The 20,453-nt window shown below is 55.5% G+C and overlaps 2 protein-coding genes and 1 long non-coding RNA gene across 5 annotated transcripts in view; 1 reads left to right on the plus strand and 2 right to left on the minus strand.

The window, feature by feature from the left end:
• The window catches only part of LHFPL7 (LHFPL tetraspan subfamily member 7), a 7,476-nt gene extending 3,593 nt beyond the window's left edge, over positions 1-3,883 (minus strand). The window contains exons 1-3 of the mRNA XM_084762644.1: positions 3,603-3,883; positions 1,489-1,705; positions 613-751 (exon numbers count right to left, since the gene is read on the minus strand). Coding sequence (XP_084618770.1) covers positions 613-751; positions 1,489-1,689 — 340 coding nt within the window. The 5' untranslated portion in view covers positions 1,690-1,705; positions 3,603-3,883. The remainder of the gene's footprint in view (positions 1-612; positions 752-1,488; positions 1,706-3,602) is intronic.
• A 2,453-nt stretch (positions 3,884-6,336) lies between these two features.
• Positions 6,337-11,129, minus strand: LOC311587054. The gene is made up of 3 exons (XR_014775745.1): positions 10,867-11,129; positions 8,509-8,604; positions 6,337-7,786 (listed from the first exon to the last, which is right to left on the minus strand). It is a non-coding gene; the product is annotated as an uncharacterized lncRNA (long non-coding RNA).
• A 512-nt stretch (positions 11,130-11,641) lies between these two features.
• The window catches only part of KIAA1671, a 141,634-nt gene continuing 132,822 nt past the window's right edge, over positions 11,642-20,453 (plus strand). For 2 of the 3 annotated variants that reach the window (XM_084763473.1, XM_084763472.1), the window contains exon 1: positions 11,642-11,716. The gene's annotated coding sequence lies outside the window, so the exon portion shown is untranslated. Of the gene's footprint in view, positions 11,717-13,199; positions 13,499-20,453 lie in introns of those variants that run through there. The other variant, XM_084763474.1, reaches the window with a different exon arrangement.

Here is a 20,453-nt window from a genome sequence, read left to right on the forward strand (position 1 = left end):
GGACTGTGGGGTGAGTGTGGGATTACAGAATCCGAGTGAAGTGGGCAGGTGAGGCCAGGGCGAGGAGGGCTGAGGCAGGAGAGAGAGACTTGGGTTTCCCTCTGCCTGCCATGGGGAGCCCTTGGAAGGTGGATAAGCCGGCCAGCTGGCAGGATCTGATTTCACCTCAGCTGGACCTGTCTGCTGAATGCAGGAGGGGGTGGGGGAGGGGGAGGGGGAAGGGCGGGGGAGGGGGAGCAGGGCCCTGTGGGGAGGAGGATCAGTTAGATGAGATTCCCCATGGAAAGAGGGATCCTCCTCCCCTAATGCAGCAGGCAAAGCAAGAAGCAGACTTCGGCATCTTCTCAGCCCTTGGTTGGGCATCCTTGGGCAGTGCACAGCCTACCCAACTGTGCACAGTAGTGCTGCCGAGCACGGTACAGAATGAATGCATGAAAGAGAAGCATCGGGGTACGCAGGACCAGGCCGGCCAAGGTCAGGTGTGGGTGGCTTCAATATTGTGTGTCCCCTTGCTGCCACCCCTCCCCCAAGTCATGAGTTGCTAAGGACAGTGGTAGTTCACAATCCCAGGGGTTCACCTCCCAGATCTCAGCACTGTGTGCGTGGGTCTACCTGCAGCTGCCTGCACCATGGGTGTTGGACCAAAACCATTCCTGGGGTACAACCTTCTGGGGGCCAGCGCCCAGGCTGAAAGTAGAAGAGCACTGATGGCTAGCAGAAACCAGCCTCCCAAGAGCATTGCTGCCGAGACCTTCGGGAGAGAGAGGAAGGAGGTGAGGTGGGGCACATGGCCGTCCCCCTGCCTGTTGCTCAGCGAGTCCCTGAAATGTTCCCCATAGCTATCTATGTGTTATTAGAAGCTTGTTTCCCCTGTAAGTAAACAGAGGTCCAGAGATTGCAAGCCCTTTGCCTCAAGACGCACAGCCAATCACATAAACTGACACAATCTAGGTCAATGAACCCCTACATTCTGCCATTATTAAGCACTTGCCAGGGTGACTGAGAAAAATCCCCTAATCTACAGTGCCACTGTTGTGATCAGTTTTCAAGGCTGTATAGTCTTCCTCCTAGGTGCTGGTCTAAGTACCTGAGCTTCATTCTCCCCATTGATGTATCTCTACAAGGACTTGAACACCGTTGGTTAACCGCAGCAGTGCTTAGAGCAGAGTCAGGTAGGGGTGTGTGTTGTACACTGTGGATCCACAGCAGATATGCCTGTCTACGAGGCAATGATTTCTTAGCAGGTGGCAAATATGGCGTCTTGAAGAAGGCGCCTTTCCCTGGTTTGCACAAAATGCAGCTCTTAGTCCCTCAAAACACCCTACCCGATGCAGACAGAGCCCCAAGCTCGGAGATGTAGCTCAGAACTTTATGCAGAGGTTCCTTGGGTGTTCGTGAGAGTTGCTGGGTTTAAGACAGTGGGGCAGCAGAGGACCCTCAGAGCCCACACCTGGGGAGCCAGCAGCCCTGGAAGAGCTTGTGTCTCACCTTCCAGGCTAAGCCTGGCATGTCCTTCAGGGACCCAAAGGTCACACAGCTCTGGTTCCAGCGGTCACTTTGTGGCCAGGAGCAGTAGGTAAAGACGCCATAGGAGAAGGCAGAGCTCTGGAACCAGGCAGGAGACATGAGGCTGAGGCCAGCCATGCCGGTGAGGGAGAGTCCCAAGGCAGCCCTCACCCCAACCTCCATCAGGAATGTCGCTGACCTAGGGGTCAAGGCAAGGTGAGAGGTGAAGAGGGTGCGACGAGGTGATCAGCACCAGGCCCAGTCATTCATTCACTCCTTTGTTCGCTCAGTCACTCATTCATGAACCCATGTCTTCCGTGATGGTTCATCTTAACCATCAGTTTCACAAGATCTAGAATCCACAGTCTCTGTCAGTGCGCGTGAGAGGTAATCTAGACTAGGGAGGCCCACCTTGAATGTGGGGTGCACAAAGCTGGGGTCCCAGGCTGAATAAAAATGAGAAAGGGCTACACAGCACCTTCCGTCTCTCTCAGCTTCCTACTGCAAATGTAGAGGCCTGCCACTCCTGCCACCGTGGCCACTGCAGCCTCAAACTGTGAGACGGAACAAACCTCTCCTTCTTCAGGTTATTTCCTGTGAGGTAGTTGACCACAACAAGAAAAACGACCCCTCCCTTGTCCGGAAGGACAGTCCTGTCCTGCAGGGCGGCAACTCCTTAAGCCGCATACTCCCCAGGCTGGGCTTCTGGCTCCTGCCCCACCCATTAGCTATCCCCCCTCCCCTTGGGGACTTGTCCATCGTTCAGGGTGGTCTAGGATTTGGGGGTGTTTTGCCAGCTGGTGAAGGGGGCATTGATGTTTTTGGGGGTCTGTGGGTCCTGTCTGCTCCTGTCCCACAGGACGGCACTGTTTCCAGCCTGGCTGTAGTTGCCACTGAGCGTTCCATCTCCTCCAGTCATCGTGTAGGGCCTGGCATTCCACGCTAGGGAGTATGGGGGAGCGACACAGATGTTCAGTCTGCAGCAGGGCTCTCGTGAGAGGCAGGAGTGTGGACCCAGGGCCCTTGGGGTCCTGCTAGGTTTTGGCCTTGTCCCAGGCTGCTTTCTGTTGCTATGACGATGCAATATTGCGGACTAAATCATTTATTTTTTTATTTTTAAATTTTTTTTTGGTTTTTCAAGACAAGGTTTCTCTGTGTAGCCCTGGCTGTCCTGGACTCGCTTTGTAGACCAGGCTGGCCTCGAACTCACAGCAATCCGCCTGCCTCTGCCTCCTGAGTGCTGGGATTAAAGCCGTGCACCACCACAGCCCGGCCCAACTGAGTCATTTATAAAGAAAAAAAGGTCATTTGGTTCATGGTGTTGGGTACCGAGAAGATCAAGCTCACTGTGGGGCATCTGCTCTGTGGCTGGCAAGATGTCCAGTTTATCTCTCCCTCCTTCCTCCTCCTCCTTGTTTATTGTTTCACTGTGTGCATGTATGTATATGTATGTGCATGTGCATGTATGTATATGTATGTGTAGGCATGTGTGAAGATGTGATTCCCCCAGGGGCATTCACCTTGTTTTCTAAGTCAGGGTCTCTCACTGGGACCTGGAGCTTGTACATTAGGCTGATAGACCACCGAGCCCCAGGGTCCACCCACTTCTGCCTCCCCAGTGCTGGGATTACAAGCCTGCGCTACACCTGGCTTCTGTTTGTTTGTTTGTTTGTTTGAGACAGGAGCTGGTTGTCCTGGACCCCCTGTGCAAATCAGGCTGTCCTCAATTTAGTGACGACCCTGCCTCTGCCTCTGGGATTAAAGGCCAGCACCCACATTCAGCAAGACCTGCTTGTTTTACGTGGGTTCCAGGGGCAACGCAGGTCCCCCTGGCCTCTTCTCCTTTTCTTACAAAGCCACGAACCATCTTAGGGGCCTGACCGGGGCGTCCCCCTCCTGACCTCTTCTAGCTCACCTTGACCTCCCAATGGCCTCGCCTCCACACCATCAGCACACCAATTTGAAAATTAAGTTTTCAGCAAGGGAGCTTTGACTGGTACACCCCAACCATGACACACAATCAAGACCAGTTTTCTAAAGAAAAGGAAGATTAAATTAAAAAACCAGAAAGCAAGGGACTGAAAGTAAAACCTTACCTAAGTAACAAGGGATGTGCTTCTTCCTGGGCTGGGTGGAGTTTTCTCTCGTGCTGGTGGAGGCAGAGGATCTTTTTCAAGCTCTCTCAGGGGTGAGCCAGAGCTGGGTCCCCAGCAATGGCCAATGGCCTAGAGCTGTTGCTGTAGGACTCGGAGGTTCTGAAAACCTACTCAGTACTTAAAGGTGGCAAGGAGTCCTAGCCTGTCACCTGGGACCAGGGGCAAGATGGCCATGTTTCTCCGTGTGCATAGAGCATATAAATGCCAGCATCAAGGGTGGCACAGAGCCACCACAATCTGGGCTTGGGGGTGTGCATCCATCCAGGCATGCGGGGGGGTGGGTGGGGGGTGGGGGGGGCGGTGTTGGATGGGGAGAGATTGGCCTGAGCGGGAGGGCGTGGTCAAGTGGTGAGAGCTTTTCACCCTGGGATTAGAAATCTCTGAGGCTGCTAGCCAGCACGTGAGGTTCTGTCCCTTGGATGACAATGGATTTATTTTTCTCCCTTCACCAGAACCCGCACCTCCCATGGGTCAGCTGGTCTCTGGGGTGTAATTCTAGGCCAAGAGACTGGGGAGTGGAGCCCCACGGCCCTGCCTCCCGCTGTCCTAGGGTTTCGCTGGTGTTTCTGGGTCTTTGTAAAGACTAGATGAGCCTCGGTGTCACCTGGGAAAATCACAGCCACGGAACAGGTGCCCAGAAACTTAAGTGAGGCTTTATAGCCCCAAAGCACATCCGGCCGGGCTCCGGTTACCAGAGTTCAGCTAGAGGGAGCCAGAACGAGACAGAATGGACACTTTGTCCTCTCTCTAGAGCTGACTTTTCAATTTAATTAAAAAAGAGTGGTGTATGCATGGGGGTGGGGGGCAGGGTGCCACGGGGTGCACATCGAGTCCCTGCTCACACCCTGGGTCCCAGTGATTGTGTTCAGCTGGGCAGCCTTGGTAGTCATCACCTTTACCTGCTGAGTCACTCTGTTCTTCCCTAGAGAGGAAAGAAGCCCGGGCTAGCTACTGCTGTGTGATGCTTGTTCCTTCACAAGTGGCAAAGTCGAAAGTCCTGCCCCTTGGCACAGAGGATTTAAGTCAAGCCGGCTGCCCCTCAAGCTTTTACCACAGCCAGGGCATCAGCTGCTGTCCCGCCAGCTCCAGCCAGGGATTAAAGACGATCCAAGAGCTAAGGTCTGTCCTCAAGCGTCTCGGGAAGGGAGATGGGCACAGAAGTGGGAGCTGTCTCATTCTTCTCTGTACTTGGATGTCCTTGTCTATGGACCAAAGGCTTTGACTTAATCTGTTTCTTCAAGGGGCATAGGGTCACGTAAGCAAGACAGGCTCTTAAGACATAGTAATGTGGCTCGGCGCACGCCTTTAATCTCAGCACTCGGGAGGCAGAGGCAGGAGGATCGCTGTGAGTTCGAGGCCAGCCTGGTCTACAAAGCGAGTCTAGGACAGCCAAGGCTACACAGAGAGACCCTGTCTCAAACAAACAACAACAGAGACATAGTTATATGACCTGTATTTCTGTCTGTCCGTCCGTGTATCCATCCACCCATCTGTTTATCATCCTGCAACTCACCAACCCATTCATCCACCCATCCATCTACCCATCCATCCATCAGCCCTTGCATCCCTCCCTCCCACTCATCCATCCTCCACCATCCACCCATCTATTATCTGTCTCTACCATCCATCCATCTATCCATCCATCCATTGATCCATCCATCCATCTATCGATCAATCGATCAATATATCCATCCATGTATCCCAGTACCCATTCACTCATCTTCCAGCCCACCGTCCCCCACCTATCCCTCCACCCACTCGTGCAGCTGTACCAATGCAGCAACCCACCCACCCACCGTGCGTGCAGCTGTACCAATGCAGCAACCCACCCACCGTGCGTGCAGCTGTACCACTGCAGCAACCCACCCACCGTGCGTGCAGCTGTACCACTGCAGCAACCCACCCACCGTGCGTGCAGCTGTACCAATGCAGCAACCCACCCACCGTGCGTGCAGCTGTACCAATGCAGCAACCCACCCACCGTGCGTGCAGCTGTACCAATGCAGCAACCCACCCACCGTGCGTGCAGCTGTACCACTGCAGCAACCAACCCACCCACCGTGCATGCAGCTGTCTTCCCATCCATGAGCAAGACAGCCACAGCCTCTGACCCATGGATCCTGCCTCTGCCTGGGGAAGAGAGATATTGAACAAATAAGTCAGTGTATGAATCTAGGCGTGAGACAGTGACATGGGGAATCATGGGATATGGAGATAACTGTGTGGAAAAGGTGAGGGGAAAAAAAAAAGCCTAATGAGAAAGGCAGGGTCTGATCTAAAGGTAGAGAGGGGGAGCTGTGTGGAAGGTCAGGGAGAGACACTATAGCCCGGGTGGTGGAGCAGGTCTGCACACATCTGCAGAAGCCGAGAGGCTGTGTGAGTGGGCAGAACACAGAGAGAAGGGCTTTTAGGATCCCCAGCATGGACAAAGAGTGGTCAATGTGATTTAAAACTGTGGCTGTGTTCCACACCCAGGCTCCAAACAGCATACAGAAGCAAGCATGCATTGGCGTGTGCCGTCCCAGGGCTCCTGTTGCAGCCTGCCGGAACCTGCCAGGGTCCCTCAATGGTGCCTGGGGCCACGTCCGCTCCTTCCGCGTTCTTTCCTCATTTCAGATGTCTCTTCCGTCGAGGATCCCACACTGTGGGTCAAGCCTCTTCAAGGTTACGTCACCACCCCTGCGCCAGCTCTGGCCACGAGCACAAATCTGTGAGCTTTTAAAAGATCTCTTCCCTGGAGCCGGGCCTGGTGGCGCAGTCCTTTAATCCCAGCACTGGGGAGGCAGAGGCAGGAGGATCACTGTGAGTTCGAGGCCAGCCTGGTCTACAAAGCGAGTCCAGGATATCTAAGACAGGACAGGACAGCTACACAGAGAAACTGTCTCAAAAAACAAAACAAAATCTCTTCCCCTTTAAAGGTCACATTCAGGTTGGTGAGCCCAGCAGGGTCACGTGAAAAGCCAGTGGGAGAACGGTGAGTCATCACCCTTCCTGGTTCTCCTTCCTGGGTTCTGAAGTCAATAGTTTTTCACTCTGGGCAGACTGAAGGGCTGGACCAAGAGGGACACTCCAGCCCCAGGCAGGATTAGGGGGAGAGGACGTGGCTTCCTGGGTAGGAGAAGGCACAAATAGGGGCTGCCTGAGCCGCTGTTAAACACCGGTGCCCAAGTTGGGTATCAGAACCTCCTCCCGGGAGACCTCCTGGCTCCACAGGAAGCCGGTGGCTGCCGGAGGCGCCAGCAGAGGGCGCGCTCGCTCCACCTTCCTGCGGTGCCCTGATTCCTGAGGCTTCTGCTGAGGTTTGGCCAGCCTCACAGTGCGGTTTCCAAGTCTCTCTTCCTTCCTTTTGTTGGGCTGGAGTCACATCCCCAATAAAGCCTGAGCACGTCCCCGAGTTTGCCTTGGGACTCCTGCTGTGTGACTCTGGGCCGTTTAGCCTTGGCCGACCTCTCTGAGCCTCATCTGTCTCGTCTCCTAGCTGGAGGGCGCTGGAGATGTGTCACCTCTCAAAAGGTTGTGGCCCTCAAGGTAGAATCCCCTGGCTAGTGTTGTCCTTACGGGGGATCATGAGGTTCCATTGTGGGTTCTTTGGCTCAATGTGGATTTAGAAAGAAACTTTATAGGAGATTGAGAGAAAAGAACGGGGCAGGTGGGCTGGAGAAAGCAGGGACGGGGAGAGGGGGGTGTCTTCTGAGGGAGAAGGGCATGCCTGGAGCATCGATTTTGGGAGACAGGCTTACAGGTAGGAACCCCGACGGCGGACAGGCGCATCAGTGTAGGTCTGTGAGCCGCTTCATGGTGGCGGCAGTTTGGTTTATATGATGGCGCCTCTCATTAAAAGCACAGTTACTCTCCGCACCTCCGTTTAAGTTTATTCTGAGCACAGGCTCGCTTAGCCCGCGCTTGCCTTGAATTCTCTTTGTAGCCGAAGACAAACTTGAACTCCTGGCCCTATTGCCTCCATCCTGAGCCCTAGCGGTAACTCCAGCTCTGTAGCATCATCGCAGTTTCATGCAGTGCTGGGGATGGAACTGAAGGGCTCGTAAACCGCTATCCACTGAGCCACATGCCCACCCCCCTCCAGGGTCACCATTGTCCTCCCTTGACATCTCACTGCCAAGTACCTGATGGGAAAACACAACCAGAGGAGGAGGAGGAGGAGGAGGGAGAGGAGGAGGAAGAAGAAGAGGAGAAGGAGGATGAGGAGGGAGAGAAGGGAGGAGGAAGGAGGAGGAGGGAAAGAGGAGGAGGAAGAGGAAGAAGAGGAAGAGGAGGAGGAGGAAGAAGAGGAGGAAGAGGAGGAGGAAGAGGAGGAGGAAGAGAAGGAGAGGGCAGAAAAGGAGGAGGACAAGAACCACAAGGTCGTTTTACCAGTGAAAGTCTCTCCCTGGCTCACAGCAGGGAACCTAGCAAAGTTAAATCTTAAGTAAGGGCACTGGGGATGGGGATCGCTACCCTTCCTTAGAAATCAGTGTGTGACGGGGAAACAGGAAGCAGAGCCCAAAGGTGATTATGAGGGGGAGGGTCTGTGATAAATCGCCGACAAAAGCAACTTAAGGGGGGGGGCTTATTCTGGCTCCACAGTTCCAGAGGGACACAGCCTGTCATGGTCGGGAACTGCATGGTGCGGGCCTCAGGGGCGGCTGGACTCACTGCACTCAGGAAGCGAAGAGTGGACAGGAGGTGGGAAGAGGCTCTGAAACCCAGGCTCTGCTCCCGGGGACTCATCCAATTTCCTCTACCTTCTAAACGTTCCACAGACTACGCCAACAGGCAGGGGAGAGGCACTCAAACCTGTGGGGGCACGTCTCCCGTCCAAGCCACAGCAGGGCCCATCCTCGCTGACCTGGAGTGTGTCCTGTGAAAATGTGGCCTCCGAGTGTGGCTCCACATTGAGGGTGAGCTCCGTTCCAGATGCCATGACAGACTTCTAGGCTCCAACCTCAAGGGACGAGAGAAGAAACTGGCCATTTTGCTACCGCGCTTGGCATCCTGGTGGGTGGGCACACGACTCAGACATTTTGAGTACGGAATCCATCTCCCCCCCACCCCCACCCCCACAATCCGGAAGGCTTCTGGGTGAACTGACTGTAAGGCTCAGGTTGGGGTGACGGCCATTAAGCCGACGATGGACCAGCTAAGGTGAGAGGGCCAGGTCCTGCTAGGGCAATGCAGTACAGGAAAGATTTGGAGTCAGGAGAAAACATTTCGAAGAATAGATTGGTTCTCACTGTCAAAGAACCAAAAAGCCCAGGAAGTGCTGCCATGTGGCTTTGTTAGTAGAGTGGTTGCCTAGCGAGCGGGAAGTGCTGGATCTGATCCTCGGCATCCCATAGACTGGGCATCACCTCACAGGACTATAACGCCAGCCCTTGGGAGGCTGAGACAGGAGGATTGACACAAGTTCCAGGCTACCCCGAGCTATGGAGTGGAACCCTGGCGATGATATAAGACAAGACCCAAGAATGGCTGAAACCATGCCCTGCCAGGCAGCTGTGGGTGATAGGACTACCCAGTGGGTAGGGCAAGAAAAAAGCCACACTGCCTCATGGGAAAACAAAGCACACTGCAGTTCCACCGACTGCCCCAGTGCTGGGGGATGCAGGGGTTGGGGGCATGTTTCGTACCGTGGTTGGCCGGTTGGCCACTGCGGAATCTCGAATAGCAAGTGTTACTGGACAGATCTATCCCCACAGGCGTCCTGGAGGAGGCCGGTGATGGTAGATAAATGATTCTGGGACAGTCCCCGGGGCGTGTTGTCCTCTGGGTACCAGACCAGACAAGCCTCGAGTTCTGGCTCTGGGTACAATATGGAACCCGACACTCCCTGCTCAGGGTGTGATCCCTGGGCATGTGTGCCTGGCAGTGGCTCACCTGGCCTGAGAATGTGGAGGAGCCCAACCTGTCTCCCAGGAAGTCCTGCACCATGAGGTGCCTCTGGGAGTTGTAGTTTGGTTTGCCTCAGTGTTCCCTCACCTTGGCTTGAGGTGACAGACTACAGAATGGGGGTGGGGCAGTCTTGGGGGACGCAGATGGGTTTGGGGTCGGGGGGAGGGGTGCTGGGAAAGACACTATTTTTGTTTCCTCCTGTGCTTATATTCTGAGATGGACTGGCAGTGTCAGATGGGTGGGTCCCATTGTCTGGGGAGCCAAGAATCACAAGCATCCGGCTGCTCAGAAGGATTCTGACCCACGTCTTGTACATAGTGATTTGCACAAGAGAGGTGGGAAGTTTCCCAAAGGTTCCGGGAGAGACACGGCCCGTGGTGGGGCATTACAGATCCACCGTTCACGGCTCTGCATTGAGCACCTACTATGTCCCAGCCCTGAGGTAGGCACTGCCGGTCAGGTGGGCACCCAAGTACCTTTCTTTCTGAAGTATCTCTAGAGAGAGAAGAGTGGACACAAACTGTTTTTTATTTTTATTCTATTCTATATATTTTGTTGTTTTGTTTTTCTAAGAGAGGGTTTCTCTGTGTGGTTCTTGCTGTCTTGGAATTAGCTCTATAGACTAGGCTGGCCTGCAACTTAGAGATTTGCCTGCCTCGGCCTCCTGAGTGCTGGGATTAAAGGTGTGCGCCACTACGCCAGACACCACAGACCATTTTTTTTATAGTAACATACACGCTTTGTATAAAAGCCCTGCTTTTAGGCAGACTCAGGAATTTCATCTTGCAGACCAAATGTCTAAACTGCCTCAAAGACCCTCCGACCCATGTCACTCATCTTTGACTTTTCCTGGCATGGGTCCAGCTGATACCTGTGTCCATGGCATCCAGATGCCCCTTACCACTGCTGGGCTCTGTCCCTGTGGACAAGTCCCTGAAGAGGAGCCTCAGGTGCACCCAGGGCGTCAGAGAAGATATAAATCAGAACTTACTTCAAAAAGGTCAAAATGCAAAGGATTGGATGAGCTGCATGAGCACGAGTGTAGACACACACACACATGCACACATGCACACACACACGAGCATGCACGCACCTCACACGCACACACATGCACATGTGCACACACTCGGGCCACCACAGCTAGCAACAACAATTTGAGGCAGAGAAGAAACAGGAGGGCGGCAGCAGTTCTAAGGAAGCCACACTGCTGTTCTGGTCTCTGTCTCTTTTCCTGAGGTCGGCTGGTTTACAATAAAAGCAAAAGCCATGTCCCCTTTCCCCTGGGAGCACATGTCAAAAATATGATTCAATTTACCTTTGCAAATGTTTCTCCCTAATGCCGGTGAAGCCCCAGGAGAGCCTGGATCCGCCAGCTGCCTCAGCGGCCCGGAGTCCCCAGAGCCCAGCATACAAAAGGTAATTAGTGAAGATGGGCGGGCTGGCCGGGTAGGAGGCCAGCGATGCAGTCCCAGCTACTTGGTGGAAGGAAGCGAGCTGAGGAGAGAGAATGGATTGAAGCCAGGAGCTCAAACTTCGCAACATAGTGAGACCGTGAAAAAGGAGAGCGTGGAGGGTGGAGGGAGGGAGGGAGGGACAGAGAGGGAGAGGAGAGGGAGAGAGAGGAGGGAGGGCGCAAGCGCTGGCTTGTGGTGGAATGAACAACTTTTGTAGTAGACTCCTGTAAACTCAAGTTCCCGGGGATCTGTTCTGGCCTTGTTCTGGCCTCTGCCGGCACCATCACTTATGTGCACATATACACATAATTAACAGTAAAATAAATATATTTTTAGAGGAAGGAGAATAAAAAGAAAGGAAAAAAAAGAAACTGTGGTCGATATGATTAATAAAATGAACAATGCAGCCGACCGGAAATACTCCGCAGCAGGGCCGCTGGTGGGCGATGCTCTGCCACCCCACCGCCCGGCGCACAGTAGGTGCCTTGGCCTGGACCCTGGCGTAGTGCCGCTTCTATCCAGCAGGGGACGCCACGCGTATCCTCGCGGCCCCGGCGCCCGGGCTCCACCCCTTGCTGCACTGCGCAGGCGCCGCAGGGCTCGGTTGCCACGGCGACGGGGCGCTTCCCGCCCGAGCCCCGCCCCCAGCAGCGAGGCTGCGCGCGCCGCGGCAGGTGCGGGCGGGCAGGTGCGACGCGGCGGGCCACTGCGGTAGGTGCGGGGAGGGCGCGGGGACGCGCGGGCGGGCGCGGGGGCGCGCGGAGACGCACGGGGACGCCCACTCCTGCCCGCGGGGCCGCGTGGAAAGTTGGCAAAGTTGGCGGAGGGCGAAGCTGGGAGGCGCCGCGTGCGGAGTCCGGCTGCGGACTTGGGGTGTGCGTGTGTGTGGATCCCGTTGCGTCTGCGGCCGGGGAATGACCGCGGAGGACGCCTGGCGCCGGGCCCGCTCTCCACGCGCGTCCGCGGCTCGCGCGTGGCTCGGGAGCGCGCAGTGCAGGCTGGGGCTGACCTTCCTCCGGCGGGGAAGCCGTGGCCTTTTGCTTTCGGCGGGTGGGCTGGGCGCCTGTTGCAGAGAGCTGTCCCCGGAGGCCCCGCGACTGGCGCTGGAGCCTGGGCGACCCCGGGGTCGCGCCCTCGCGGGTGGCGCGCGCGCACTTGCCCCGTCCGCCGTGACAAAGATGTGTGTGTAACTTGGACTTTCTTCCACTGGGGCGAGTTGCGGCTCCAGGCCGCGCACGGAGAAGCTCTGGGGCTGGTTAATCAGTAACTGCGACTTTAGGTGGAGGCTTCAAGGGGCCAACTTTCTCCCTGCCACCCCGCAGGGCAGGCGTGTGGCCAGGGCTGGGCTCAGGAGACGCCCCCGTGACTTGAGGGGTTCCGGGGGAGTCCTTTGAAAGGGTTTGAGGGCTCGGCGGGACTGCACTTAGGCCCGAGAAGTGCAGCGTCTGGACGCGTGTTCCAGCTTGGCCTGCAGCTGTGTGCATGAGGGCCACAGGGGGTACACGGCCCAAAGCAGTTAAGAATCTGACCCTGGGGATGACTTTCTAGCCACAGTCAGCCTGCCCCGCGTCTTTGTTGTTGATTTGTGATGTTGGGGGTGCACCCCTCACCCCAGACTCTGACTGAGTTAGACACCTCTGCCCCAGGGACCCCTGCTGGTACTCGTGCTACCCTGAGGGCGGGGAGTGCAGTTGTCCGGCTCTGGGCATCTGACCCCACTGCAGCATCACCAGAAGTTACCTAACGAACGCACAGCGTTATGTCCGTTCATCAATCATTCATTCATACACTGAACAAACGGTTCTGTGCCAAGCGTGAGGCTGGAAGTCACACACCCTGAAAGAGTGAGTCCTTGGTCTGTCCGGAAAGACTGTGGGGACAGCGGGGGGAGGGGCCAGTGGCTTGGGGCAAGAGGAAGATCAGGGGCTGGGACCAAAGAAGGGTGCCAGGAATTGAATGCAAGTCCTCAGGCTTGGTAGCAAGCAAGCCCCTTTCCCCACTGACTGGTACTTCTTTGAGACTCAGGTTTTTCTTTTATAGGATGGGCTGCAGGGGTCCTCTCCTCCTCCCTGGGGGAGGGGTGTCGGTAAGGCAGGGCCTGGAGAGTATCAGGGATGGGTCTGATTGTATGAGCCAGCCTAAGAGGATTATTGTCAGAACCGTTCCTGGGAGAAGGTGCCTTGCCCAACTTAGCTCGCGCGTGCGCGCCTGTGTGTGTGTGGTCAAAGGTGACACTTGGGCCTATCCTTGAGGGCTGAATATGAGGTAGGGCAAGAGGCAAGGCCTAACTCCTGGTCCTGCCCAGGGTGTAGGGCGTGTTGAACGAATAAAAGACCTTTACACCCTGTTCTACATTGCAAGGCTTGGGGCTGAGGGGGCCAGATCCCTCTGCCTGGAGGTGCACATTCCCCCCCCCCCACTTTAGATTGTGTGAGTGTGGATTCAGACCTGCCACTTCTCTCAGGAACTTGATGGATTTTTGGAGACAGTGAGGTAAGACTTCTGAGAGGGACCTGGGTTGGGGGTGAGGGTGGGGGCTTCCTGGAGGAGGCAGGAGAGAGGCTAGCCAGGCAACATGGATGCCCTGAGGAGAGTGTAGGAAAAGCCAGAGGTACTGACTGATACACTGTCTTATGTCAGGTTCCGGGCTGAGCCCTTCTGTCCCTCCTGTGCAGTCTGAGGCAGTGCCAGGTTTGGACACCTCCTCCCCCCATGAGCCTCTCATGAGGTGGAAGCCTTGACTGGTACACAGCGGGGAGAGGAGGACCTGAGTTCTGAAGCCGTGCACCTCCCAACCCCGCCATCCACACCCTGACTGCTGGCCCGAGTGAGGGATCACTGTTGGAGTGGAGGGCTGGGCACGTGGATCATTTTTCTCCCAAATATTTCATGGAGTCTCATGTGGGAGAGTCCCTGGGCCCGAGAGCTCGGATCTCCTGTCCCCAGGAGCCCTCCAGTCAGCTGTGTGGGAGAAAGGGGCATGTGACCCACATCAGGAAGCAATTAAGGAATTGACTTTGGGGCCTGAGTTATCACTGTCCTTTTGGTAATTGCTCAGTTGGGCGACCTTTGAAACTTTTGTAGCTGTGTCTCCGTTGAGAATAGAAGTATGTTTTCAAAGTGTGATCCTTGACTGCTCACACCCAAGTCAGCCATAAAGAAAAAGGACGCCGTGTGCACTGTGAGAGAACTCTGTCAGAGAAGATGAATCGGGCCCCAGCTGCCCAGCTGGACAGTTCTCGGTGTACACACACACACACACACACACACACACACACACACACACACACACACACACGCTCTCTAACCCTCCCCTGCTCTGGAGCCAGAGGGTTAGGATGGAGTCTTGGGTCTGCCGTGTGACCGCAGTGGGGGAGTGTGAACCTCTCTGAGGCAAGTGACAGGTAGCTGTGGGGACTGAGGATCCCATGGGAGGCGTGTGCAGGGAAGTGTTTGGTTACTGAACCGCTCCCCTGACCCCCACCCCCGGCTGGACCCAGTTATTGCTCATCGGTTGGCGCATGCCTGCTCAGCCAGTGCAGGGGCGAGGAGCAGACTCCAGGAGGTGGGAGGAGAAAGTGTGGGCTAAAGAGAGTTTGTTCTGGCCTTGCCTGCCCAGGTCCCGTGAACACACCTGTGGGAGCGAAGCTGTCTGAGCTTCACAGAGGCACAGCTGGTCAGTTGTCTTGTCAGTGGCTTTAGGACAGTAGGGAAGGTCAGAGCCCCTGTATCTTCTGTGGAGTTGGACAGCCTGTGTGTTTGAGGAAACCTGTCAGAGGTTGCATCTAGGAAGTCTTTCTGGAAGTGTGTGGCTCCTGTATCGGTTTGTGTTTCCTGTGATCTCCCAAATCGGTGACATGTTTTGCACTAGGGTCAGTGAGTGGTTTGGCTGACAGATCCCCTGGCTGACAGTGGTAGCCAGTGACTGGGGTGTGCTCTTCAGGGGGTAGAACAGTAGGTGTTCAGGATGCTGGGACTGCAGGTGTTCAGGATGCTGGGACAGCAGGTGTGCAGGATGCTGGGACTGCAGGTGTGCAGGGGGCTTGGACAGCAGGTGTGCAGGGACTGGGATAGCAGGTGTGCAGGGGCTGGGACTGCAGGTGTGCAGGGGGCTGGGACTGCAGGTGTACAGGGGGCTTGGACAGCAGGTGTGCAGGGGCTGGGATAGCAGGTGTGCAGGAGCTGGGATAGCAGGTGTACAGGGGGCTGGGACTGCAGGTGTACAGGGGGCTTGGACAGCAGGTGTGCAGGGGGTGGGACAGCAGGTGTGCAGGGGGTGGGACAGCAGGTGTGCATGGGACTGGGACTGCAGGTGTGCAGAGGGTAGAGAGACAGCAGGTGTGCATGGGACTGGGACTGCAGGTGTGCAGAGGGTAGAGAGACAGCAGGTGTGCATGGGACTGGGACTGCAGGTGTGCAGAGGGTAGAGAGACAGCAGGTGTGTAGGTCAGCAGGTGTGCAGGACCTCAGCTTGAACCTTAGGGGGAGGTGAGATGGCCTTGCCTGTCCTTATTCTATAAGTTGCCACAAGTGACAAGACCCTCTCCCCCATCCGCGAGCCCAGGGTGCTGACAATCCTGCATCTCGCTGCAGTCAAGCTTCTGAGGGGCGGGAAGGGGACCTCCCTGGAGCAAAGGAGCTGCAGGAGAGCCGGAATCAGCCCGTGGTCTTTGTGGGAGCAGTGGGCTTGGGACGGGCTGTAGGTAGGGAGGGACATGATTAGGAAGCAGAAATAGCCTCGGATTCCTTGTCTGGAAGACGGCCTCTTGACCTCTTGGCTGTGCTGCTCCCAGCTCAGTCTTGCCTATGAGCCACACACTGTGTGCCATCAGATACAGTTTCTCCTGGCCCTCCTGCCGCAGCCTCCCAAGTGCTGGGTTCAGGTCTTCGAGTGGCCTGCCTACCTCGTATTCTGTTTGCTGAGGGACATGGACCCTGTGTTTGTCACTGGAATAGCCTGTGGTGTGTTCTGAAGGAAGTGAGTGATCAGTGGTGATGGCAGCTGTGAGGGGCTGGCAGGGGTTCAGGAGGCTAGCACAGAATGAGAGTACAGTAGGGAGCTTGGAGAGACTGCCCAGGTTCAAATCCCAGCTCCGCTACTTGATGGCTGTGTGGCTTTGGGCTGGCTGCTGCACCTCTCTGGACTGCTGTCTCCAAACCTGTGAAATGGTAGTCATTGCAGTGCCTGGTTCAGGAGGTCTGCGAGCATCATTTCGTTCGTTGTCAAAGAGCACCTTCAAGGACTTCGCTTGAGGGCTGGTTTGGAACGGTTTTTGTTTTTGCCTGGCGGTGCTGGAGACGACTGTAGGGCTTTTGGAATGGTAGGCAAGTGCTCTGCCACTACACTGCCTCTCCTCTCCTCTTTCTACTTAAAAAATGTGTGTGTGTATATATATGTATATATGTGTGTGTGTATGTATGTGTGTGTATATATATATATATGTGTGTATGTATGTGTGTGTATATATATGTATATATATATGTGCGTGTATGTATGTGTATGTGTATATATATGTATATATATGTATGTGTATGTATGTGTGTGTGTGTGTGTGTGTGTGTGTATATATATATATATACATATATATATATATGGGGCAAATTGCCCGGGCTGCCCTTGAACTCACCATTCTGGTGTCTCAGCCTCCCAGGTCTCTGGAATTACAGGCCTGTGGCACCTGGCCAAGCAGGGTGGTTATTGTTGGCTGTGGTGCTCTCAGTCTGGGGAGGCCCAGAGAGGTTGCTTGCCTTCCAAGGAGCCACCAGCACCTTGAGGATATAAGTGAAGGGAGAGACGCGGTCGGAGCTTCTGGTCCTGCTGCCGCTGTCCCGCTGTCTTGTCTGTGGGTTGTGAGATTTTTCTCTGCCTGATGTATGATGCCAAGAGGGACAGAGCCCCGTTCCCAACTGCTCAGCCTCCTGGGGCAGTCCTGGTCTGGCAGTCGCCATGTTGTCCCACACAGGAAGCACACAGGTTTCTGGGAACCTCCCTTGGCTATGAGTGAGGGTGAGAGCGCTGGGAGTCTGGGTGAGTGTCTGATGGAGGCTGAGCCGTAAGGATGGCTCTAGCACCGGCTTGCTCTGTGACCCAGGCAGCTGGCCTCACCTCTCTGGGTGCTTCCTCATCTGGGAAGTGAGTCTGAAGGATCAGGGAGGACTGTCCTTAGCCTTGTGTGTCATGGCCTCTGTTTTAGCCTCTCTGCGTCCAGAAGTCTGGTGGTGGTGGCTTTCCTCCCTGGGCAAGGACAGCAGTGTCTGCGGAGAGGTGACGGGAGAGGTGACAGGAATGTGTGGCGGGCGTTCTCACTGCCCCTGGCTCTGTCTTCCTTTGTATGCGGTTCTGCTTGAGTCTTCCATTGGCTTTTATAGACTGAGGCGTGAGAGGAAGTCACCCGTGGTGGCCAGGAAGGGGCTTGAGTCCCTTCAGCCTGATTCCGGCTTCTCTGCTGCCTCCTGGCAGCCAAGCAGGCTTGGCTGAACTGGATGCCCAGCTCTGCACAGTGCTGTGTGGCTTCAGGAAAGCGCTTCGGCTTCCCTGGACCTCCGCTCATTTGCAGAAGAATAAAACAAAACAGCACCAAAGAACAGGCTCTGGGGTGGCTGCCGCAGGTAAGGGGCGCTTGCTGGAAGGAGAGACGCTCTTACAAACTGTCCTCTGACCTCCACATGTGCGCTGTGGCATATGCACCACCCCCCCCTGCTGCCCCCATCAATCAATATATTAAAAACCTTAAAAAAAAAAAAAGACAGATAACCGAAGATTTTCCTCGTGGTGTTCTTGTAGGGACATGTAACTTATGTAATAATTATATAAGGCCTTTTCTGCACAGTAAGCAGTATGCCGGGCCTGGAGTCTGTTTCTTTAATGTGTTCAGCTGATACCAAGCTATAGCTTTAAATCTCCCTTGTTTGCACGAGCAGCAGAAATAGGGACAGCAGCAGGCATAAAATAATTAATAATTAACACCGATTGACCTAGGCGTGGTGACTTGCGCCTGGGATCCCAGCACAGGAAAGGCAGACACAGAAGGATTGCCCATGAGTTTGAGGCCAGCCTGGGCTACATGGTGAGTTTAGATGTGATGGGATGTTGCTTTTGCTGCACAGGCGAGTGTGTTCAGGCTCCCAGAGGCCCTGCAGGGGTGGCAGGCAGGAGGACAGGCTCCTGTTGCCTGGCTCTGCCCACTCGAGAAGCCGGAGTCCTCCCTGAGGTTCCGCGTCAGGACGGCGGCAGCTCCACACGGCCCATTCTGTTGGCTTTTATTTATTTGTTTGTTACTTTTGTTCCTCCTGTGGCTAAAGCCTTTCTGGGGACTGAGCCGTCCCTTTGAAGGATGGACGTGAAGGACTATGCCAGCAGAAGGAGAGACCAGTGGCTCAGGGTACCCAGGGTCACCGGGTGAACTACACAGCCTGGCCTGTTGGGACATGAAGCCCAGGCTTGGCAGGCCCTGCCCTCTGAGACTGTCTAGGGCACTGGGCGGGCTGGGGGGAGGGGGACTCCCAGGGACCTTTGCCTTGGGACTCCGCCCAAGTTCATCTTTCACTTTAGGCTGGGCACGGCTGGTTGCGGAAGCGCCTAGGCTGGCGTCAGGGAGGATTAAAGTGTGGCCAGGCGGGCGTGGTGGCGCACACCTGTAATCTCAGCATTTGGGAGGCAGAGGCAGGTGGATCACTGAGTTTGAGGCCAGCCTGGTCTACAAAGCGAGTTCAGGACAGCCAGGGCAACACAGAGAAACCCTGTCTCATAAAACTTAAAAAAAAAAAAAAAGGATTAAAGTGTATTAAAAAGTTCCCAGCGTGGGCCTCTCCCTGGGTGAGCCCTTTGCCCTGTCTGGTGGAAGCACCAGAGCCAAGCGAGTCTCCTGCTGCACCTCCAGGAAGGCTCTGCGCCAGCCCTTTAAAAGGCAGGGCCTGGAGGAGCCACCGTTTGCCCAGGCTGTGCTGTGTGCCAAGTCCCTTGCTTGGGACGTGTGTTCTGCATCTTCTGTCACCCTCAGAGTGACTCAGGGACTTGGCATCGTTAACCTTTTCCTGGACGAGCTAATTGAGGCTCGGGGCTTCAGGAGAGATGTCTGCTCGTTGCAGTTCGGGCATCTGAAGGCATCTTTCCTGGCAGGTCCCCATCCCAGCCCAGTGCTCTGCCTTGTCCAGGGAGAGTGGGCTGCTTTCATATTTGCTACTTACTTACAGAGCACCTGCTGTGTACTCAGGCCCCAGGCCAGGCTCCTGCCGCTGTGGGGGACAGAGACAGGGAGGCAGAGAGCCGCTTTCAGGGCTGTGGTGGGACTGCCCAGAGTGTAGCCTGAGTTCTGTCTCCCATGGATCCTCCAGCCCGAATGCTTCCTTTGTGCAGCTGGGACTTGGTTTGAGTGTGCCAGCGACAGGCGACACCTTCCCTCCTGGAGAGCTGAGGTGGCCTGGATACTCTCAGATTTAACTTCCCAATGAGTGCCGTCGCCTGTGAGCCCCGCTCTCCTCCACAGCCCATCTGTCCTGCCTGCCTTTAGTTCACTCAAAAGTGGGTGGGTAAGTGGAAGGGAGGGAGAGAGGCGGCCAAAAGCCAGAAGAATTTTCGGAATGCCCAGAATGCTGGCTGACCCAGCCAGCAGGTGTGAGACATCTTCCCCGGCTTTGGTGGGGGTCAGCTGGGCATCCGCAAGGCTGCTGGGCACGTTGCCCCGTTCCCAGCCTGAGGCCTGAGTCACCCTGGGAGGTGGTTCCTCCAGGGATGATACAACCTAGTCACACAGCCGTGTCACCTTGGGTGTGCATCTTAGAACCTTAGAGCTTGTGGAGAACGGGCGCCGCTATTTTGTTACTGTGGTTGGTGACGGATAAAGCTCCTACTGTGAGCTGGGCAGCGGTGGCACACACCTGTATTCCCAGCACTCGGGAGGCAGAGACAGGCAGATCTCTGTGAGTTTGAGGCCAGCCTGGTCTACAAAGTGAGTACCAGGACAGCCAAGGCTACACAGGAAAATCCTGTCTTGGAAAGGGGGGGGGGGGAAGCTCCTACTGTGTGCGCAGGCCTCCTTCATTGTGTGATTATGTGACCCCTTGTTGTCTTACCCGCCTGCATCCCACAGCCTGAGGACGCCATGTGGGAGGTGTCCGGTGCACCAGCCTGCTGCGGGTCTTCTGGTTCCTGTGCAGTCTCTGTTCCTCTGCCCTAAAATGCAGTAGCCCCTTAGCTGAGAGATCAGTGTTTGGAAACAGGTCGAGAGAAAGGAGGGAAGGCCAGTAACCACACGCTCTAAAGATGCCGTGCTGATAGCATGCATTTAACTGAGAGGCGTCCACGCGCGTCATAGACTTCTCTGGAGCCTCTTAGCTGTGTGGCCTTGGGATAGTCACAGCACTTCTCTGATCCTCAGGTCCTCTTCTGCAGTTCAAAGTTCCAAAAATCTCCTTTTTTTTTTCTTTCTTTTGACACAGGGTTTCTCTG

Source organism: Acomys minous, assembly GCF_964271855.1.
Source record: "Acomys minous genome assembly, chromosome: 16".
Taxonomy (NCBI): domain Eukaryota; kingdom Metazoa; phylum Chordata; class Mammalia; order Rodentia; family Muridae; genus Acomys; species Acomys minous.